This window comes from Bacillus rossius, chromosome 1 (assembly GCF_032445375.1).
Source record: "Bacillus rossius redtenbacheri isolate Brsri chromosome 1, Brsri_v3, whole genome shotgun sequence".
Lineage (NCBI taxonomy): Eukaryota > Metazoa > Arthropoda > Insecta > Phasmatodea > Bacillidae > Bacillus > Bacillus rossius.
Window position 1 is genome coordinate 19077791 of NC_086330.1, and position 23542 is coordinate 19101332.

Genomic DNA, 23542 nt, shown 5'->3' on the forward strand with positions numbered 1-23542 from the left:
ATTTTTCGTAGATGGCTAGTTGAGACATCTGACTGACACAGCCCATAAGTTATGACTGTTTTAACCTGTCAAAGGAGCTACGTCGATTCCGTTACTTCATAATGACCATAAAGTGATTTCATATTTAAAACATGGTTTCACATGAAATATTGCTTGGGGGGAAAAAAATATTTTTATCTCACCAATTTATCCATCACGTAGTGAGTGAACATACTGACTGAAAGTACTATTAAGTTGACTCCCGTGGTTTCTATAATTTTGTCTGCAAATAAATCACTTCGTGCAGACATTTAAACCTACAAATCTTTTCTAATGGCTGTGTTAGCCATGGGAGATGGTTTATCTCTGACGTATGGTTTTATTTAACGGAAACTGTTCAGTTCAGTAATTTACAGGGCGTGGTTACTGCTTCGTCGATATTAATTGTTAGGTAACAGTGGAATGAAAAACGAGACCTTGGTATTCGTGGCTGCTAACAAATTTCAAGGATAAAGAGGTTCAACTGCTTAAAATAAGGACTTTTTTTTGTGTACAGTTCTATATTTAGTTGCCACGGCGAATCTTTGATGATTTCCACGGATAGAGGAAAGAGATCGTCCATTCGTGTACGTGCGTTTAGAACCCATTTAGTATCTCGTTACAAATTTAAAGATTAGACATTATACTAATCTTAAATCGTGTTGTTTTCCGTGCATTTTCATCGTCAGGGAAGTTCTAGCTTATTAACACGCTTTTATTGGCTTCACTTGTAACTATGTGATCAAATCTTGAAAGTCGATTTTGACCTACTTCTAACTGTCGTATCGATTTGAAACTTTTTAAGTATATGTAATCCGGATGACAATACAATTATTTCATGACTATAACCTGAAAAAAGTGCTATAGGGAAAAAAAAAAACATTCTTTCGAGCTAAGGCCAAAAGACCACTACTTTCTAGCTATGGGTAATAACCATGCTTTTTGTGTATCCATAAGGCCGGGGAATTGTGGGAAATCTACCTTGGGGTCGACTGCCCCCCTCTCCATCCCATCAGGTCAACCCCCAAAATTACGAAAATTTCGAAAATCCATTCCTTTTCGATTTGGAATGTTTTCGATCCAAGGTTAATGTAAAATTGTCCCGGGATTCGATAAGAAGGGGGTGGGGGCTCGAAGGGAGGTCATTTGCTCCCGATTTTTTTAAAGCCTGGAAAATTTAACTACGTTGATTTTGACATGCTTCAGAGGCCTTCGGGCATCATCAGACCCCCTCGGGGGAAGAGAAATCATTTGTCCCAGAAATTTTTGGGACTTTGACAATTGATCTTGTGGTGCATTTCGAGGAATTTATAAAAAAAATATTTCAGTATGAACTAAATAAATTATATTTTAAAAATATAAAAAAAACACGCTTTCTGTGTTGTATGAACTAAAAAGTATAAAATAATATTTAAATTTAAGTAATTTGTTCAACAGGGACAAAATTAACTGCAATTCTGTGTAAAGTAATTTTTTAATAAGCTTAAAAATAAGTAATAAACAATAAAAATTTAAAGAAATTAAAGCGTGGGGTGCTCTCTTCTTTCGTTTCATAATAATTATGCCGGAAAGAATATCCATTAGTGGTAGAAAATTTAAGAAATTTGATATAAAGGTTGCGTTGCTCTCTTCTTTCATTTCCATAATGACTATTCTAACGAATAGACATTATTGATAGAAAATTTAAGACAGCTGATATCAAACACACTACGTTTTTCTATTTTAATTGACTCTTTTGTTTGTTACATGAGTCTTATATAAGCGTATCATAAAAATTACGTCGTAACAGAGCTGTAGTTCATTCTGTCGCTTTTGAACGAAATTATTTTATACTTTTTGTTTATGCAACAAAAAAAGCATATTTTTTAGTTTTTTTTTAAATATAATTTTTTTCTATTTCTACTAGCATCCTGGTTTGAATCTCGAATGAGCGATGGTTTTTAAGTGAATTAATACAAGAGCAGGAATGTACGCAGAACTTCATTTGCAGGGGGAGGGGGGAATAAATACTTTGCCCTATGTTTACTTGCAATTTTTTTTTCCTTTTGTTGGTGGTAATGATGTATTTTGATATATGTTCGAGGATTGGGTGGAGGGGAGATACCTCCCTTATCCCCTCCCCTGCTTACGACCCTGTACAAGAGTAAGGTTTAGTTTTTATGTGTATTCGAGGACATACACAATACTAAGGGTATCTACAACAACATAAGGTTCGAAAGTCGACTTTAAATAGTATAAAACAAATTCACCATTCGGTATGTTTTGAGAATTTCTTCCGGAAGGTTTGCGGGCATAATACATTCATATTAATTTAAAGATCTTAAATATATCTCGATGTTTTGTAATCAGATCGTAAAAAGACGATTTTATGGCCCTTACTTGGTTATACATGGCTAATAGATAAAATTAATGTTAATATTTCCACATTTTAACGACCTCTGGACAGGCGTTCAAAAGTGTTTAAGACCAGCACAACGGTTCCAAGAAATGAAGGGCGAGGAGGAAGTATCGGTAAGGTCTGGTGAAAGTCGTGGTTTCATTGACCTCTAGGATAGATTGCACGAACCTCTGTGTGCTCTGGCTAATTCCGCTTGTTCATTGGTAGAGACTCGGAAATTTCGCAGATTCGTCTGGTCTCAGGGTATAATTCGAAGTCATGGGTGTGCTCAACCCATGTTTGCTTTCCCATTGGCTGATTTCTTAGAGAGAACATTTTTATCCTTTTTGATTGGCATTACCTGATTCGCTTACTTCTCTCCTAACAAGGCATCGGTAGAGACCCGAAAATTTCGCGGATTCATTTAGTCGCAAGCTAGAATGCAAACCTTCACACTCTCGCACTGTGTTCATGATTGGCCCGCAGTTGTTTGGACACGCCCGTCTACGACCGTGAGCCAATGATGCCCAGCTAGGAGGTAGAAGTAAGCGAATCAGGTAGTGCCAAATAACAAGGATAAAAATGTTCTCGCTAAGAAATCAACCAATGGGAAAGTAAACATGGGTCGAGCACACCTATAACTTTGAATTCTATCCTGAGGCCAGAAGAATCCGCGAAATTTCCGGGTCTCTAGGCATCGGTGGCTCACGGTCGTAGAGGGGCGTGTCCAAATAACCGCGGTCCAATCACGAACACAGTGCTAGAGTGTGAAGGTTTTTTGCATTCTAACTTATGACGTAACGAATGCTCGAAATTTTCCGTATCTTTATTCATTGGCATCTGACCCGCGAAACCTCAGTCAATTGGGGATGCTTGTGATCTTCATATCGTGTCAAAAAAATGTTTTCCGTCGGCTCAAAAGAGTACCTTCAGGTAAACCGCAGCAGCGTGAAGATGAAAACATGTTTTGGATTCTAGCCAAAAAGCGAAGTTAATCCCGCGAAATTTTTTCCTTGTCTCGTAAGTACATAGCGGGCGTCTCGCCCCGTGACGTCACAGTTCTCGCTAGCTTCCCTTCCCTTCCCTTAGGGAGCTGGTGCGTCAGGGAAGGCGATGTGTGGCGCGCAGGAGGGAGGGAAAAACAGGAAATTGCGCCCTCGATACGGGTGTGGGCGGGGCTGTGCGTCCCCCCCCCCCCCCTCCTCCCGCGGGGGTCCCTCGGCCTGCTGGAAGGTTCGGAAACGGGCCTATGCCTCGCCGCGTGTAATTAATAGCGGTGGTTCCACGCCAGGGTCGAATCTAGTGGCGCCGCGCCGGGCCCGGGCGGCCTCCGGCGGAAACTGGCGGAAACTGGTCTCCTGCCTGCCTGCCAGCCCGGCCAAGGGCGTTTCCGGCAACGTGGCAGATCCCCCCCCCCCCCCCCCCCACAATCACCCTTATTTTCCGACGCGGACACATAAAAATAAAATACAAACAACAAAACTTCCCGAAAAAATCTACTAACAAGTCGGTTGTTTGGCGCGTCAGCGACACTTGGAAAAGAAACTAATAAAACGAAATGGAGAAACTTGCTGGCATCTGTGAGAAGTGACGAGAACTACCACACACAACCTTCGGGAGTTTCCCTGATTCTCTTTGGGAACACGGACCCTTGAAACAGTTTTGAAATTCCGAAAGCCACGCGATTGATGTGACTCGTGTGAAATAATATTTTTTTTTCCCCCAAACAATTCGCGTTTGTCACGAGACTTTCCGATTAGAAAGTGTTTTTTTAATTTCCATTTATTTTTCAGGTATTGATGTTTACTAATTCGCATGTAAAGTACGTACAATATTTTTTTTCCGAATAAATATTTTTAATTTTAATCAATCTCTGTGGTTTTTTTCCCAAATAAATCAATTGAAACAATCTTGTAATCATTTATGGATGTCGTGTTTAAAGTGCAATTTTAATGGCAAGATATATTTTTATAGGAAGTTTTTTTTTTCTTTGTCGTGTAGTTAAGAACCGCAAGTTCACAGTAGCGCGTCCGTGGCGTCGATGTGGATTGAATCTTTAGCCACCTTTCACGACATCGCTTATAGCTAAGAGATAGTTAATTGTTCATCTTTAATTTTCGGGGTGATTTGATTTACACACCAGAATTTTATTCTATACACCAGGATCTCGTTAATTACCGTGTATAATGGTTAAAGACAAGACATTTTTTTTTTTTTTTTTGGGAAAAGGCTTCAAGTATGACGGCTTATGCTCCATTCTGGACACTTTCCTAATCTCTGGCGGAGACCGGAAGGGAACTGTCTCCACAGCGCAGCGCTCCGTGTTTGTATTAAGTTTGGTTATAGGCCGGGGGGGGGGCGGGAGGAGGGATTCTCAAGGCTGCGTCGCGGCGGCAGCTTCAAGGTCACAGACGGCAAGGGCGGCAGCTGCGTCGCGTCGTTCGGATTGCGTCTGCGTGTGAGAAGGGGGGGGGGGGGGGGCAGATAACCACACTCGGCCAAGGACCAACACAACAACGTGCAGTGCATTGGGCCCGGTTCATCAACCACAACCAACGCAAGAAAATTAATTCCCCCTCCCCCATCACGCTCGGCATTATTTTAAAGAATCAAACGTTAATTTTCGTGTATTTTAAGTGTTATTTGTTACACGAAGACTCGTGAATTTGCTCGTTACCAAGGTTAGATGTTTACACATCAATGGCGAATACTGAAAGACTCTTTCCCACTTTTTTTTTTCAATCTTAGCGACGGTATTAAAAATATTTTTTACTTAGTTATAGTAATGATCACTTGCGCGACTTTTTACACCCTGATATTACACGAAGTGAATATTTGTTAAAATATTTCTATCAGAAAAACATATGCAAGGGAGTATTGAGTTAAAATTTTAATAATAGCTTTTGTATAAAAGTAATAATTAAAAAAGAATAAAATGAGCATGGCGTGTGAGACCGAAAATTAGAACTTCAGAGCAGTTTCAGAAGTCCTTTTGAAAGTGTACTTTCACCATCCAAGCTAGCGTCATCTGAGCACGCACCGGAAATTATTTACTTTATTGCTTCCTGTGCGCAGTAAACTTGTAAACTGAGGAAGAGAATTTTTTTTCAGAAGCAGTAGCCAAAAATTGTTTACGCTATGTAGGTACTATTTTGTGCTCTTGCAATTTCTTTGTGAAGATTGTAAGCCTGGTCTTACCATTGAACCTACAGGCCATACCAAGAACATGTGTGTAGTTTATAAAATATTTCTGGGAAAATTACACAGTCACAAACCTTAGTAAACATCAGGGTGATTCACGCGGTACTGCTTTGAAACTAGTCGCTGGCTCGTGTTATCGCTCTGCTATAACGAACTACTGGCGAATAAAGCCGCTAGCGTTGAACCGGCGTTATTTAAAAAAATGTAAGAGTATTCCAAGAGTCCGGAAAGAAGTTTCTTGAGGACAGTAGTTCCACGTACGACGGCTTCACGGGATGTACCGCGAGTCACTGTTGCGCTTTGTGCTCGACCTCTTCAAGCTCAAGTTCGTTATTCTGGGACGAGAAAACAAACAAATAAATTGGTTGTCTGTAAAGTCGGTTTACGAACGATAGTTTAACGTAACAACGTCATAACAAAACATTAATGAAATGATTGCATACTTTATGAATAAAATTGAATCATTTTTTTATTTTAATAATAAAAGAATAAATACTTGAAATTATACTAGTAATCAGATTTTTAAAATGCAAGAATAATTGACCTTTATTGCCGAAATTGTTGTTGTAATAAGCAATGAAAACCACATTAACTTTTCACTTCACTTTATAAACAGTCCAGTGGAAGAGAGATAGATGCGGCGCAAGCGTACAATGAGCGTAACGGGACACCGCGTAACGGAAAAATGAGCGTAACGGAACAATGTGCGTAACGGGACACTTTTTCGTATGTGCAGCCGGCGTTCATCGATTTATTAGACGTTGTCACGTCAAAAAATGTGATCGAGCTTTTCAGGATTCGCCAGAGATGTGTAACATCGAGCAAATTCATCTGTTATCATGTTGCAAATACACTTATAATACGAAACTAGGACTAGAAATCCAACAAAGAATTCTTTAAAATAATGCCAACCGTGATAAGATATACGCAAATTGTGTTTGCAGCTATATTTCTGGTCGCGATTCACACGTAGTTTCCGCACCCGCCGCTAGATTTAGCTGCTGGAGCTGCTTGCGTCGACCATCGAATCATTCCATCTGCAGACCGAAATGTTAAACTTTATAATAGAACGGCTCCTATATAAAACGGAAAAAAAAAGACGTGATAAAATACTAAACCCCGGCTTATGACCTGATTTTAGACAATGAATTTTATTTTAATACTGACCATCTTATTAAAATTCATTTAACTGTTAATTACTACAAAGTTTCCCATTGTCTTTGTGATTTTTGGTTCTCGCCATCCGCCATAGATAGCAGCACCAAGATGTTACGCATCAGAAAGTGTGGGCACAGAAATGGAAGTTTTAATGTGATTTCGAATTCAGAAACAGGTAACAAGAAAACAAACCATACTATTTGACACGGACGTCTCGCAAATGCAGGCAGTACCTAACTGCTCGACAGTCACCATATGATTATCAGTTGCCGTTGGCAGCGACATCCGGACGCAGTGACTTTACTCTCTTATGACTGACTACTGACACCAATCTGCTCTTCGATCCGCGATCCAATGACCTTAGCAAAAAAAAAGAGAGATATATTGATCATTACTGCCAACGTTGCGCCAACACTTGCTGGGACGACACGATCGTTGCCCTACATTTCCAATCCGCGGCAACAGGCGGCACAGTGTCGAAGAAAGGACAGATGCTGGAATCGATTGTGACACGGCGAGGTAAAGGTTGATGCGGTCGCCACAAGATAGAAGCTCATGTGTCCGCTGCCTTATCATTGTTTTTTTTTTATTTAAAAGTTACTAAAACATGAATCAATCTAAAAATATGCAACTTATTTTTTTTAAAAATAACTCTTTTTTTAATGGAAGATGATTCCGATGAATTTAAAATCCTTGTCAAATTATTAAATCAAATAATTACCATTTCATACACTTAAAAATATTGGTATTTCAGGTGGCAAGTGGTTGTAACACTATAAAAAGCAGCAGTTTTCATAAATGTTTTTATTTATCGTCTGACATTTAGTCAATCATTCTCTAATATTTACAATTGATTAATCCATAAATACGCCCTTTAACCGATTCTTGCAATGGGGACGGTTGATTTAAAACATTATTTTGTACACACGCCAACCAGCCAAGTTTTAAAAATTACGGACTTGTTTGCTAGGGCTGTGTCGATTCGAGATCGCTGTTACGAATCGCCGGGACAGTCGGTTGATCTAGAAGTATTCTAGTTACCTTCATTCAGAGCTCAAAACTCCATGATGCAACAGAAAATATGTTCAAGCCGTGATGAACCCAGTAAACGACATTATATCAGCTGATGTCGGACAAACGGAACCAACGATGAAACTAAACAAGTACTATGGACAACAGAACGACGACAGCACGGACAAAAAAAAGTTCAACATCTAAATATCAGACAGCACAAGAATTCCGTTCAAGGAACTTAGTCATGGGGGGGGTATATATATATATATATATATATATATATATATATATATATATATATATATATATATAACAGATGTCATTTTCCCAGAGAGATCCAGTTAATCTGCGAGCCAATAGCAGAACCAGCAGAATTGTTCACATGTTTGAATTTTAGCCTATCACGAAATGAATCCGCGAATTTTTCCGGTCTCTAAATTAATTTGTTGCGAATGAAACGTTGAAACTGGGTGGTTATTTGTAGAGACCGGAAAAATTCGCGGATTCCTTTCGAGACAGGCTGGAATGGAAACTCGTTTAGCTTAATGCTGCGTCAGTGATTTGACCGCAATTTACCTGAAGGACTCTGAGCCAACGGCAAACACTCAACAAAAGAAGTATCGAATCATAAGAATCGCAATAAACAGGTGTCCCGAGTCGGTAGCGAATGACCAGGTGATAGTTGCCCGAGTACGTAGAGAATCGTGGAGTCTATCCGAGTGGTCATTGAAACCGCGAATTTTTCCAGTCCCTAGTTATTTGATGATGGACGCTGTGTACGTGTCTCCCCACAGTCCTCGGACGCCCGGGGAACGACAGAAGCCGCCGCGCCGTGTGGTTCTAGAAGCGGACGCAGCACGTGACGTGCTAGGCGACGGGGCGCGCGGGTCAAGGCGGGAGCGATAGCCGGGGGTCGCGTCGCAGCCGCGATGCGGGAGCTCGTGCCAACTGCGCCGCGGTCACGTGCCGCTCTGCTGACGGCGGCGGCGAGAAGCAAGCTACGTTTTCCAAGGACCACGCATGCGCGATGCGCGATGCGTCATGCGCGATGCGTGATCGCCGCATGCGTGATGACTGACCTGGGTCTGTTTTGTTAGAACGCGGGAAACAAGTCTGCGCGATGGAAGCAGCGATCTCTGCCGTCTTGTTGGAGGAAGATGCTGATGATGATTTATTGCTCTCCTGCTTCCTAGAAGATGACAGCGATATATTTAGAAGGAGAGAAGACGAGGGATGTTATAGTGTGTTGATATTACGTCACTTAATTGATAACGAAACTAAATTTAGAGAATATTTCAGAGTGTCGACTGAGATATTTGATACAATATTAGGCTTTGTTAAAGAAGACATCACGAGATCGCAGTGCAACAGAGTCAAAAGGCCAATATCTGCTGAACAGAAGTTATGTCTTACTCTCAGGTAAACAAATTTAACTAAGCCTCTTTAATGTAATGTTTTTCTTTTTAATGTTTCATATTTATATACACAAAGTACTTAAACGAAAACAAAATATAAAAATATTTACTTAATTATATTGAAATTATAGGTTTAATAAAAATTTAAATGTCCATGTACTGATGAATTTCCTAAAATGTCTCTGACTATGCATTCATCTACTCACAGAACTAATACTGGTTATTTTATAAATTAGTCTCACGAAGCCACTTTCTTCCACATTAGCATCGTTACCACTAGAATTACAGCTATCTGTTGAATGAATCAAGCTATTACTGCCAGTAGATTCACAAATTTGGGTGGGATCTATGACAGAGACAGGAAAACCGCTGCCAATATCCACATGTTGATAACATTGTTGGTGATTAGGATTAGTCTGGTTCTGATGCTCCATCAACGATCTCAGTTCCATCTGAGACACAACTTGGCACACTTTTAATCTAGTTTCCGCAATGAGGTGTGGGGGGAATTGCTTAACAGTTTCAGACATGCTCTGGAAGAATATGTCTATCGGATGTTGCGAACGATCTTGGCCGCGGTTTTCAAGTAGATCTTTGAATATTTTCCCTCTTTCTTCACGACCTTTTCTTATTTCATCTAACATTTTTTCTTTTACTGTAATTTTTCTTTTTTTAATGGAGCTGTTTAACAATTCTGAAGAACTTGTTTGCTCGCTAGGCCAATTTGTAGATTCTTGAGCGCTTTCTTCTTCTTGAAATTGGTTGCACTCTTCAGAGGGACAGTCATCCACCATTTCTTGTGTTTCTTGATTATTTTCAATTATTTCATTTATGCTGATGTTTGATTTTGATCTGAAAAAAAAATTAAATCAACAGTGCCATCAGCTATGCTATGTTGACACACACGCGTGCGTGAGTAGTTTGATCTGGTGTATTTGGGTTTACACAAACTTTTTTTTGATAAATTCATAAGAAGTTCTTTCAACTAATAAATATATATTTCATTTGAAACCTACCAAAAAAATTGCAACAGCTCCAATAATTTCAATAAAGAATATATAATTTTTAATAAACATTCAACAATTATTATATTGTTTATACAAATTTTATTTAATACATAAGGTAAAGAGTACTTACGCTCTTTCTTTGAAGGTTTCATCAAGGAATTTAAGGCTATCTGTGTTGTATTTCGATTTTGAAAATGCCGGTGAACCTGTCTTCGACCCAGTTTTCAGTTTCTTGTTGCTTTTTCTGTAGGAGTCGCGAATGGTTCTCCATCTCGTTTTGCAGTCTTCTGCTGTAAAATTCAAAAATCTGTGTAAATAAATGATCAAACTTTTTCTTAAACATATTTCGTGAGGTTTTTATGAGCAGCAAAAAATTAAAAAACGTCAACCTAAGTGCTATAAGAGTCGTGAGTTAAGGTACTGGTATTGTTCACGTCCTTAGGTTTATTGGGTTTTTACGATTCCCCAAAAAGGCCTCCAAAATAAAATAAAATATGTTTAAATAGCTAATGTTTTTACACACAGATATACATCTCACAGATTTACTCTTCTAGTCTAAGGTGACGGGATCACTAAGTTAATAGTGGCCTCGAACTTTCTGGGTACCGACTCGGTGCCAAGATAGCCTTAAGCAGTTAAAATAAATAACTACATATATTTTTTCTCTTTTAGGTTTATGGCCACGGGAGAGAGTTTTCGTTCACTGGCGTTTCAATTCAGAATATGCCCTAGCTGGGTAAGTATTATTATAAAAGAGACATTGCAATCTATTTGTTCAAAAATGTTGAATTCTTCAATACCATCACCTGACCAAGATGTTTTAAAACGTTCTTCCATTGGTTTTCATCGCAAATGGAACTATCCCAACTGCTGTGGGTCGATAGATGGAAAACATATCCGAATAATCAAACCTAAACATTCTGGATCTCTGTTTTATAATTACAAAGACTATTTCTCAGTTGTGTTACTTGCGCTTGTAGACGACAACTACAAGTTTTTAGCAATAGATGTTGGTTCCTATGGAAAAGAAGGTGATGCAGGCATATTTGCTAAATCTGTCTTAGGACAAAGACTTTCAGAAGGAACATTCAGATTTCCTGAACCAGCTATACTTCCTGGAACTGACACTCTAATGCCACACGTTATTTTGGGTGATGAAGCTTTTCAGCTGACTTCCTCAGTAATGCGTCCTTACCCAAGGGCACAATCTAAATGTGATGAAGAAAAAGCAATATATAATTATCGCCATTGTAGAGCTAGACGTACGTGTGAAAACGCTTTTGGAATACTTTGCCAATATTTTAGAGTATTTTTCACTGCCATCGCCATCAAGCCTGACACAGTGGATCTTCTGGTCATCGCATCATGCATAATACATAATCATCTAAGATCTGCAAGAATTCCATGCCCGGGTGAAGAAGAGGACCGAAATGTGTGTCTCCCTACTGAAAATATGATACCCATGGCAAGACAAGGACGTAATTCTACTCATCTTGCGTATAGCATACGAGACAAATTTAAAAATTACTTTTGCAGCCAAGAAGGACAAGTAAGCTGGCAATTATATCATGTGAGGAAAACAAGTTAAAAAGTATTTTTCACGTGAAGAAAGGGTAAATGCAAATGTTATTCTTTTCTTAAAAAAAAAAATTCTCTTTGTGCTATAGTAATGCTGTGTATTTTTGTATTTGAGTGTAAAATTTGTAAATATTATGTCAAAATAGATAATTTATTAGCAAATGTGCCATTATCCTTAGTATTGACATAAAATTAAGTAACTATAAATAGGAAAACATATGATTATAAACTTCAAAAAACATAATTTTTGTTGTGCATTTAGAAGAATAAGACATAATATTATCAAACTTAAAAAAAGATAGAAAACAATTTATTGTGATAACTTGCCCTAGGCTCACCTACTACTTCAAAATGGAACATATTTTATTTCCACATTTCCTGGTGCACACCGACGTAAATTATTTTTGGTTTAGTTTAAACACTGCATAAAATATTTTTTAAACTTGGCCTATTTTTAAATAAGTAACAACTATATAGAACCGTAAGTTGTTTTTTTTAATGCAGTAAGAACTTTTTTTAAGACCACGTTTTATGAGCCTTAGTATTTATTTTATTATTAACACAGATATTAAAATCTCTACTTACCACCTTTGTTTAAAGAAGCTGCAATTTCCTTCCACACATTTTCTCGAACAATACTGTCTTTGTACTTGCAGTGATGCAAATCATATAACACACGATGCTCCCTTACTAAATCAATCAATTTCTCGTCCTGTTCTGCAGTAAAACTCTTTGACTCCATGATAAATCGCATGCGTGATCACGCTGAAGTCGGGGGCCAGGCAACTGCTGCGCGATGCCCATCCGCGACACGCAGCCGTGGCGAGCGGGAAACCCCCGCTTGCGCGGCCTTGGAAATCATCCCCGTTTCAACACACAGGTTCAAGTGCTGCGTGGTCACGCAGTGACGCATCACGCATCGCGCATCGCGCATGGGTGGTCCTTGGAAAACGTAGCTTAAGATGTCCATCAAGTTCTGTCCCTGCCCGAACACGCCCGAATATTCACCTCCGGCCAACCTCGGGGATTTGTTTCATTTTTGCGCAGGAAAAAAAAAACGAATTCAAATATTAAAAGTGGTCGGTTAGGTTAGCTACGTTAAAACACTTTAAAACACTATGGACGGTTAGTTAGGTTAGTATGGCTACATTAAAATAAACAGAGAAATATAAATAAATATATATAAATAAAACCGAGGTTGGCCGAAGGTGAATATTCGGGCGTGTTCGGGCAGGGAGAGAACTTGATGTACATCTTAGGCTTCCCGACGGCGTCATCTGACCCTCAGCCGGCCAGCACGGCTTTGAGTAGTGTAAGCACACACTGAACCACTTCAGGCGTGTGCCCGGACATGTCTTCATTCGAGGCCGTTTCTCATTTCAACCTGAGCAGGTCGGCAAAGACGTATATTATTCCACGTGTGCCTCTGATGTGGTGGCTGTCGAGTGTTGTTACGAACAGACCTTTGCGAGAAAAAAAACGCAAGATGGAGAACGTTCCTGGCACAAGTTCGTGTAGTATTTTACCGACTGCAATAAAAAAAAAAGAATCAACAGGTAAATATTTTATTGTTTTATAATTTATGCTGACGGTAATTGTCTAACAGTGGTACCCTTTGCTCATATAAATAGTATCCACAACTCATTCATTCGCTGACTGTAGACAGTCGGTTTTGGAGTTCACCACACTTTATACCAGCTGCCGTGTAACCGTACACTTTCGCGTTTGTAAAACATATTTACTTAAACCTGTTCACCTGAAGTAGTTAGGCTTTCCGTGTTAACCGCTTCCATAAAGAATATTATACTGTGAGTACAACACCACAATACAATCTGTAATGTGAGGTAGTGCGTGAAGTAGATAATGCTGTAGTAATACTTGCCTTATAGGCCTCTGTAAGTATACTTACTACCTTCATAGCTCATTAAAATAAATACTGAATTCAGTGGTGTTAGGCACCAGAGCACTGAGCTTAATGAGACAAATATTCATCGCTTCACAGTGTTGGCTGGTTTAATTTACAAAATAACAACAAACATTTAGTTTTATCAAAATAATTAGAATTTATTAAATTGTAATAAAAACAGTAGCACTCATTTGTGGTTATATAGTGTGATTTTACATGAACGAAAAAACAAAATTTATTAGTAAACAATGTTTGAATACATTATTAACCGAGGTTATTCCATCTAGATTCCAGATAAAATAATTTTATATGCAACATTCATTTGCTGTATAGCGTTGGACACAGCAAAACAAAAGTTCGTGTTAACCGTCGATTATACTCAGGTACCTATATATAATTATTATTTTAGTTAAACGCAGTGCTATGAATAATTTATCTCAATTATCCAGATTATTTCAGTTCAAGTTCAGTAAATACACGAGAGACCGCATCACAGACCTCTGGACTTGGTTGTTTGTAAGTGCTTATTTGGTGGTAGATATTGTTTGTATGTAACTAACATAGATATTCATAAAACTTGAATATTGAAAGGTGTATTGGAGTTTTATTCGGAGTTTGAGCACCATTTCACGTACTTCCAGACGTGAAACACACACCCTTAATCAAGTAGGCGTAACTAAAATGCGTCTCAACGGGCGTACAGGATGGCCTGCCTTTTGCAGCCTCTGGTTCTGAACCACACTGTCTAGCACCATGAACAGTTCACAGTTAATATCTGCGACGCACTTTTCACTCCCTCGACGCACGTAAGCAATACTGCACTGAAATACACACAGTTCGTGTGTTTTCACAAATTTTTGTGCAGTGAAATTTGGTCCTAAATGCCTCACCGTCGCGTGAGACGAGATCCCAAGCTGGGATGGGCCTACAGACTCTTCCTGTCGGTGTTACAAAAAATAAATCCCATGATGCAACTGGCCGGACACTTCAAAGATTCGAGCGATGGGATTGTTTGAAAGTTCGATGCTCCGCGTCGCGCCGAAGCAGCGGCCAATCACATCTCTCCATTCGGAAACGCCGAGAGAGACCTGAACGGTCTCTAATTACACATCCACGTGTTATGTGAATACGTGAATCGCTCCGAGACTTCAAATGTATTTAAAGGTGCTGTCCAAAAAGAAGTGGTCAGAAATAATGTTTACAAAAAATGTAAACAAACGAAACGATTCAACAGTTGGTAGCTAGGCGACGGTAAAATAAACATAAACAAATACAGTTTTTAGTTCTCTGTGCTACTGTATTAGTACAGCATATACAACTGCTTCACGTTGGAGATTTGACTACAGCGCTCTTGAATCGCCCTTGACGACCCAGAGCCAGTTTTGAACAAGGAGGAGAAGTGGTTGACCAATCAAGTGTAACCTGCCAAGCGATGTGACCTTGTTGTGGACCAATCATCACTCAAAAAAAGGCTTCATTATGTACGGTCAAGTTGAGTCTAGCATGGAGTGAAATTAATCCGCGAAGTAACAATCTGTCTAGTGCCACTTGTCTCATTTAATACAATTTCTTGGACTTACGCCATTACAGTTTTGCACTGTTTGTAATGGGAAAAATTCATAAATAAGAAATAAAAATTAACAAATAAAACCCACAGAAAACCAGCCTAAGTCAGCTGATGCCAAACAGATAAACCCAAAGATGAACCTAAGCACGCATTTTGAACAACACAACGACGACAGCACAGACGAACACTGGGCTAACAACGAATCGGTTTCAACAATAACAGTAAATGCAGACAGACAACAAAACCTGTGTTCATATATTTGCTGCGTTGTCTAGGAAGCAAAAATATGAACACAGGTTTTGTTGTCTGTCTCATTTACTGTTCTTGTTGAAATTATCTCGTCGTTGTTAGTTCACTGTGTTCGTCTGTGCTGTTATTATAATCGTATGACAAAATTTCTTCATATTCTGGTATTAATTAACTTTCCCCACAACTCGCAGTTTGTTCCACCGCTTTATGTTTTTTTTTTTTGGAAATAGTGATTTATAATTTTTTTAAATGATTTAAAGTGTATGTTTACCCAGTGGCTAACATCGATATATATTTATATTTGTATGTGTGTATATATATACACATACATACACACACACACACACACACACATACATACAAACCAGGGCAGAAAAAAAAAACTACACAGACAAGCAGTGGCAGGGAAGAACACAAAAACCAAAGCGTTTTTATTTTGTGGTTCAGTTTTCGTCTTTAAAGTTCGGCGACTCTTTTACTTTTATAGTCTGTGTTGAATTTTTAGGTCCGTGTCTTTTTTCTCCCCCGTGGGTGTTGGTTTGATTGCATTGCTCTGTAGTTAGTGATTTGCGTCGACTCACGGTGGACAGTGGTCTTGGTCCCACAATCCTAATAAATTTCCCTACGTACCTTTGGCCGTTAAACTCACATCCGAAACTTCCTGCTTTTCCTATCCAGTCTGCCAGTCGTTTAACTATCACCTTCGAGGACAACCAGGCTGTAAATTATCAACGGAATAATTTCCATAGATTTAGAAGTAATCGTGTGAATACGTCCGTTTGTAATGGTTATGTTATTAAAGTGAAGAATAATTTAAAAAAAAAAAAAAACCGGTTTGGCATAATGGTGATACCAATATTGTATAGAAAAAAAATTATGTGCTTATTCGAAAGATTACTTTGAAAACCCGTTATCAGGAAATAGTTTGTACTACTACAAGAAATATATTGAAAATTTGTACAAAACATGGCTATGGTTATTTTTGCATCTATGGAGTACGTTTTTCGAGATAAAATCATTTCTTAAGATATATTGGCGAATATCTTATATTTTAATTGATGTTTCATTTCAAGCATAATTGTTTAAAACAATGGAAACGATGACAGAATAATCTACACTTTGACTTTTATTTTGTTTTACCGTGCTTATTTATATGCGCAGTTAAAACTGGAAAGCTATTCAGGGAAATGTTTACAAATAACTGACTTTTGGAGGTACTGGGACAACACAAAGCATAAATACCCGGGTAAGAATCCGAACCCAATATTACTGCAAACACTATTTTGAAGTGATACAGTTGTTTTCATGTAAATGTACAAATTTACAAATATCTGTAATTTTACTTGAATATTTCTGTTCCATTTACAAAAAATATATATATTGTGTACACAAGTTTGGTTAATATGATGCCACATAAATGATTTTGTTCATGAGCATTTGAGTAGTCACGAGTCCCACGCCTCCTGGGAGACCTTCCATTTGAAGCAGACTTAATAAAAAGAGGAATAACCTGTATTAAAAAGCAGCAGTAGGTTCATTGTGTCTGCGAGGTCACTTTTTTTTTTAAAGAAATACTTGTTTTATTTTATGTCCGAATCAAACCTGTTTCCTCCTTTTGGTATTCATTGAAATGTAAAACCAGATTTGGTTTTCGGGGCGTTGGTGGGTTGTCAATTAATATATCCGAAAGACGTTAAAAAAGGTATGTTTGATTTACGTATATAATTACTGTAAATTTGAATATTTGTCTTGATTTGATGTAGGCTTTTGGACATACGCCATTGCTTAGCAAAAACTGTAAAGACTTCTTTTGGACAAGGTTCGTGATGGACTGATAAATGCAATTGAAATCTTTAGTATTAAGGATGGACTGAATTTCAAGCTGTAGTGCCGAAATTTCATTGTTCAAATGTGATTTTTGACAGTGATATGCGGCAATTCTTTCACTCAGTAGCTTTTGGCTGGCTTTCCGGGTTATTTGTTGAGCCTGTTTGCTGTTGACCGGGGATTTGATTGTGAGTCCTCTAGGAATGACTCCCTTACTGCGACATTTACAGAGAAAAGTCAAGTTATTGGAACATTGTGATAGATCAATCATTTTCTTTTCCAACTTCCTCAGAGAAATATGCATACCGGGTCCATACCGGGCATTGATATTATCTTTGAAAGATTTTTGCAATGGGAGTGCATGACTTGATGTAGGCTTTTGGACATACGCCATTGCTTACATCAAGTCAAGTCATGCACTCCCATTGCAAAAATCTTTCAAAGATAATTTGAATATTTGTGTTATTTATAAGCAGAAAACAGGCCGATAACGTATTCACTATAACCACGTGGAGTATCGCACGTGAGTTTCGCCTTTGCAGTGCAGAATATTTTTGATGAACGTGGTTGCTGTACGATTGTTATCAGTAATGGCCTCGAAAATGTACCTACACACATGCATAATATTGTCTAATCTAAAATAACATTATATTTTAACTTTCGCAGAACTATTGTGGAGTTAGGTTGCATGTTGATACGTCCGGTGATACATTTGCACACATTTTATGTTACTGTATTTTTTTCTCTTGGGACTTTTCGCAGTAATTCTCGCCTCGAACGTTTCGACGTGTTTGGCGTAGATTTATTATGATCTGGCCTTGTAGCTGCTTGCCTAACATCTTTTCCATTCTTAGTCGAATGAAACTTTTGAGGATAACTTTCTGGTCGCGATAGCGAGCCGAATATTACCGATTTCGAAATCCTATAAATTTAAGTCTTACATGTTGTTAGAATTCGTGAAAATTTAAAATTATTTGGTCTTAAAAACCTGGAAAAACTAAGGGAAATTGACACCTATAGTCTCAAGATTGTGGCATTAGTTTTTTTTTCATAATAAGTAGCATAGATTAAATTTGTTATGTTTTTTTAACCATAAAATTGTGTTGTGTTAATTATCCCTATCTGATCATTGATTAAACGTTTAATACTGGCAATGTTGGTTATGTAGTGTTAAATAAAATGGAAATAGAGTAAACTGTATATTGTGCAGGAAAACATTTTATAGTGAATTCTGCACGGTTTGTAGGTTTGATGAAGTGTTTTTTTTTTTTTTTTTTTTTAAATTTGTATTGTAATATGTCTGTTAGCTTGGATGGTATAGGGAAAATAGGGATAACTCATGGATATTGGTTAAATAAGAGTAGAGAGCCTGTTACACTAGTATATATGAATTATCTAAGGTCATGCCATAATTTTGACACGCCATGTTGGTAAGAGGGAACAAAGTATTGTTTAAGAAATGAAGCACCACACAAGACGGGCGTAGCCTAGTCTTTGCGGGGCCCGGGCATTTGTACTTAAATCGAGGCCCTCCCCGGAGAATCTGAAAAATTAACTAATTCAAACAAAATTTCACGCCAGCCTGGAACCTAAATTTTGACGATGGTTTAGCTAGTTAATCTCAATAAATAATGTTATTCTTTCCTAAAAAAAATTATCTTCGGGTCAGTTTTATTAATGCTTACGATGAAATTCCGGTGGAATCGCGTAAAAAAAGTGGCAATAAAATATTTGAAAGTTTTTTTTCTATTAAGATCTCGTGAATTGAAATTAGTTTTGATCAGCACTTTAATTTGCATGCTAATAAAATTTTAATTTCCCTTTTTGTATTTTTAAAAAGAACACCAGAAAAACAAGTAAAACAAAAATAAATTAAAAAAAATAATGCGAACGAGTCTTTCAGTACTCGCCATTGTTGTGTAACATCTAACCTCAGTAACGACCAATATTCATGTGTTCTCTTGTTACAAATACACTTATAATACGAAACTCGGACACGAAATTTGACTTATAATTCTTGAATATAATTCCAAGCGTGATGAATGTACGAAAATTGTGTTTTCAGCTACATTTGTAAACGCGAATCACACGTAGTTTCTTCACCCGCCGCTAGAATTCGCTGCTGGAGCAGCTACGCCGACTATCGAATCATCCCATTTGCTGACCCAAATTTTAAACTATATAATGAAACGGCTCCTATAAAAGCGAAAAAGACTTTAAATAAAATACTGAAGCACGGTTTTGCATCACATTTTCGACAAGGAATATAATTAAAATACTGCCCATCTTGTTAAAGTTCACTAAACAGTTAATACTATTAAAATTTCCCTTTGGCGTTGTGAAATTTGGTTCGCGCCATCCGCCTTAGATGGCAGCACCGTATTTACACATTTCAGTTTCATTCTCGAAATGAAGCTAGGTGCACAATTAAAAAAAAAATAACAGTAACAATAAGTTGTGCCCATAGAGGGGAAATAAATATATTTTATTCCTGTTACGGACGCATGGGGCAACGACCAATGAGAGTAGATTAGGAGGCCATTTTTGCGGGTCTAGAAAACTTTATAATTATTAATCATATTGTGGCAAGAAATTATCATGATATTGCAATGCTCTGCTGTAATTCTGGCTTTAAAAATTGATTAATGCTATTACTTATGCGTCACTAGCAAAAAATGTCAAATAAGAAAATATGTGTCATGGTTAGAAAGGTTAACTAAAAAATTTATATAACCCTTATTTATATGTTAAAAACTGTGCTCACAAAGTGCTGGTCAGATGTCATGGGATAATCATTTGTTAGTTACTAAAGTAACTTACTAACACTGCCAACAGATGTCGGATACATCTTAAAATTTCATTGGCTCGAATTAACGGTGAGATAATGTGAACCTATTTCGCACAAATCGTGTGCATGGCCTGCCTGTGATGCACTTCGCGTATGGTTTTTTTTTTTTTGACGTGATAGCGTCTTATAAATCGATGAACGCCGGCTGCACGCACGAATAATTGTCACGTTCCGCCTGAGCCGAGCGTGCAAGAACCGGCCCAACCACCGTGCGATAAAATCTTCTATAATATCAAACAGGTTAAGGGCGGGCTTTTTAACTAATCGTTCGTGATTATATTTAAACAAATTATTTAAATTAATTTTTTTTAATAAAAACTGTAAATATTTGAAAATTATAAAGTATGCAATTTTTCATCATTTTTTTCTTATGACGATATCACGTAAAATTATCGTCCGTAAACCGACTTTACAGACAACCCCGCTTGTTTTGATATTGTAAGCGCAGCGTCACACCCGCCGAACGCCGTGCGCGGAGAGCTGTGACGTCACACCGCGCCTGGGCGTGGCTAGCCGCCCTGGAGGCCGGGAGCCCGAGACTCGTCCCGAGAACCCCGGGGCGCCCCGTGGGGCGAAGGACCGGGCCCCCTCGAGCTGGAAGGGGAACAGCAGGGAGGAGGGGCGGGGGTGATGGCTGCGGGCCGGCCACGTCTCCCACAAGGTCATTGCTTCTCTTTGTCTCACCTGTCTGCCCGGCCGCCGCGCCCAGGGCTGGGCAAAGTCGCCTCTCGCCTCTCCCGCGTGCCTGCGCGACGAAACAGAATCGCTCCCTCCCTCCCTCCCTCCCTCTTTACCCTCAGCAGTCATCATTACTCATTAGAGACCTGAACAATTCGCGGATTCAATGACCTCTAGGATAGCACCCATTATCCTCTGCATTTCTCAAGCTAACACGCGTGTTCATTGGGTGCTAAAATGTGAGGCGTCTCCACTGGGTAGCTTGTGATTCGAGGCTTCTTTGGTCAATAGTCTGTCATTTGCCCATTGAGCTCCAGTTAAACTGCGAGCCAATAGCAGAACCAGCAGAATTGTTCACATGTTTGAATTTTAGCCTATCACTAAATGAATCCGCGAATTTTTCCGGTCTCTATTCATCATGTACAGCATTGTCGTAGATCCCCTCCCCGGGTGGGGGGGGGGGGGGGGGGGGAATTCGCGCGTCAAAATCGCGACTGTGAAACGGGTTTGATGAACATAAACGTCAAAACTATGGTTCATGGGAAATCTTTCCGTATATAGGCTAGAATGCGGGCAGTATAACATCATACAAGGCAACCATCCAGCGATGAACTGGTGTCGGTTAAAACCCACGTGCAAAACTTCCCCTGGATATTTTCACGGGACCCCTTCTTTTGATAATCACACAGATTTGCGCCCCTGATGTACAGAAATAATCACTTTAAACTATCAAGCTCAAACACGCCACTTAGAGTTGTTTAGAACTGTTAGAGAAAAGTGTAGCTTAGAAACACACAACGCCGAACCACTCGACTAGGAAACGTTATGACTTACACAAATTTCAACTTGAGAACTACGTTAACTTTGAACACAACTAACTTATCAAGACAAAATAATGCAAACGCAAGTATTGTTCAGGTTCCAACTTTCTTGAATTTTGGCTTGCGTTTTTCGACGGCCATATTTGAAGAGAAATGCTCCGAAACCTTTCAGAAACGCATACGTTATGTGCATAAAAGCCCACGATGTTCTTTTTTTTATATTATATACGTCATGTTTGCGCGTATTAAACTTTATCACAGTCAATAAAATTACTTTTTATAATCAAGTATTTGACTATTTCTTTTGGATTTTACGTGATAATCATGAATTATGAAAAGAAACCCAAAATTTAAATATGTTTTCAAATGTTTTACAATTTTAAGTTATAGGGATGGGTAGGGTACGTCTTGCGACTTGAGCACTTTTGTAAACGACAGTGATTTTTTTCTTGCGTTGGAAACGTAGACGCATAATTTAATGGTTAAGAAAATCGTAGTCTCTACTTTAAAAAGAATTACCGGCACACACATAACCATAACGTTTCATCAAACACAGCTATTGAATTGGTAAATGAGCCAGTTACACTTGATTGAAATCAGGAAATGGTATTCCGCAGGAAGTGAAAAGCCAAGCCAATTCGCGTCGTTGCGTTGAAGGGCGGATCCAGGATTGACTTCTGGGGTTGGGGCACGGGTGGTGTGGACCTAGTACAGTATTCTGTTCGTTTTCAGAAGTCGTATTATACGGTGCGTGTTTCACCCCCCCCCCCCCCCCTCCCCCCTCCGTCAACTAAATAAATCCGCCACTGGTGTTGGTTAGTTGGCCGACAAGCCCGGCCGAGACACGGCGGCGACGCAGGTCTGGTCCTGTCTCCCGGCGCGCGGTGACCTTGAGTGGGCGGGGCCTTGGGCCAGGTCATTGCCACAGTTTCCACGGCCGGCCACGTGGCGCGCTGGACCACGCCCCGGTCCGCTCCTGCAGCGATAACCTGAGCCATCGCCACGCTTTCTTATACATATACTCAGCATTGGTTTTCCATTTTTAAATAATATAGAACAAAACTCAAGTTTTTTAATTTCTTTTTAATTTTGAATATCAAAATGAAAAATTTGGACCAAACAAACAAGTACTGATCATTACTAGCGAACGAAACGAACGCGAAAGTAGGAAGCCTCTTAAATGTTTTCACTATCTCACTCGTTCACTCGCTCAGTATTTTTGTTAATACGTTTTTTAAAAAAAATATACCGTGTCCCTAGGCGGGGGAATGGTTCCTCATGCCCTCCTCGAAACAGGGGTGGGTCCAGACAACATATTTTGTAGGGAAAACACGTATTATTATTTAACGTTGTATTGCACGTTAGTTTACTTCACATGACATTATATGTTTTTAAAGTTTTGAAAAGTAGAATTGATGCTAATTTGGTTTAAGTATGTTTGTTTAAAAAAAAATACATTATTTGTTGTGAAACTTTCAACATTTTCATCGTAACACATAAACATAAAATGTGTACACAAAAGTAGCAGGATTAACAACCATAAATAAATAAAACTTTTAACGAGTAAAAAAAAAAGGAGGAAAACTCCTTTCATCCCCCCTTCCCTTCCTTGGATCCGTGATGGGGAAAATTTGCTACAGGAAGAAGTACGGGCGGAATATCACCAACTTGTTTCATCGCACATAAAATTATAATCTTATGGTGCTGCCATTGGAAACTTTTTTTTTCCTCGCGCGCGATCTGAAGAGTTGATTTACGAGTTGCAGCGTTGCAGCCACTCCTCATAACCGACAGGAGTTCTGTCTGCAGTCTTTTTAAGTTAGCCTAGGATATTTCTAGGGTTGACAGCGCTACCTACCGACATATTCTATTCACTAC

At 38.8% G+C, this 23542-nt stretch overlaps 2 protein-coding genes across 2 annotated transcripts in view; both read left to right on the forward strand.

The window, feature by feature from the left end:
- LOC134532919 (Krueppel-like factor 9) overlaps positions 1-23542 on the forward strand; it is a 183888-nt gene that overhangs the window by 115589 nt on the left and 44757 nt on the right. The window lies entirely within an intron of this gene.
- Positions 8860-12680, forward strand: LOC134532751 (uncharacterized). The gene is made up of 2 exons (XM_063369569.1): positions 8860-9187; positions 10863-12680. Exons 1-2 carry the CDS (start codon positions 8889-8891, stop codon positions 11776-11778), a joined length of 1215 nt encoding a protein of 404 aa, XP_063225639.1. The 5' UTR covers positions 8860-8888; the 3' UTR covers positions 11779-12680.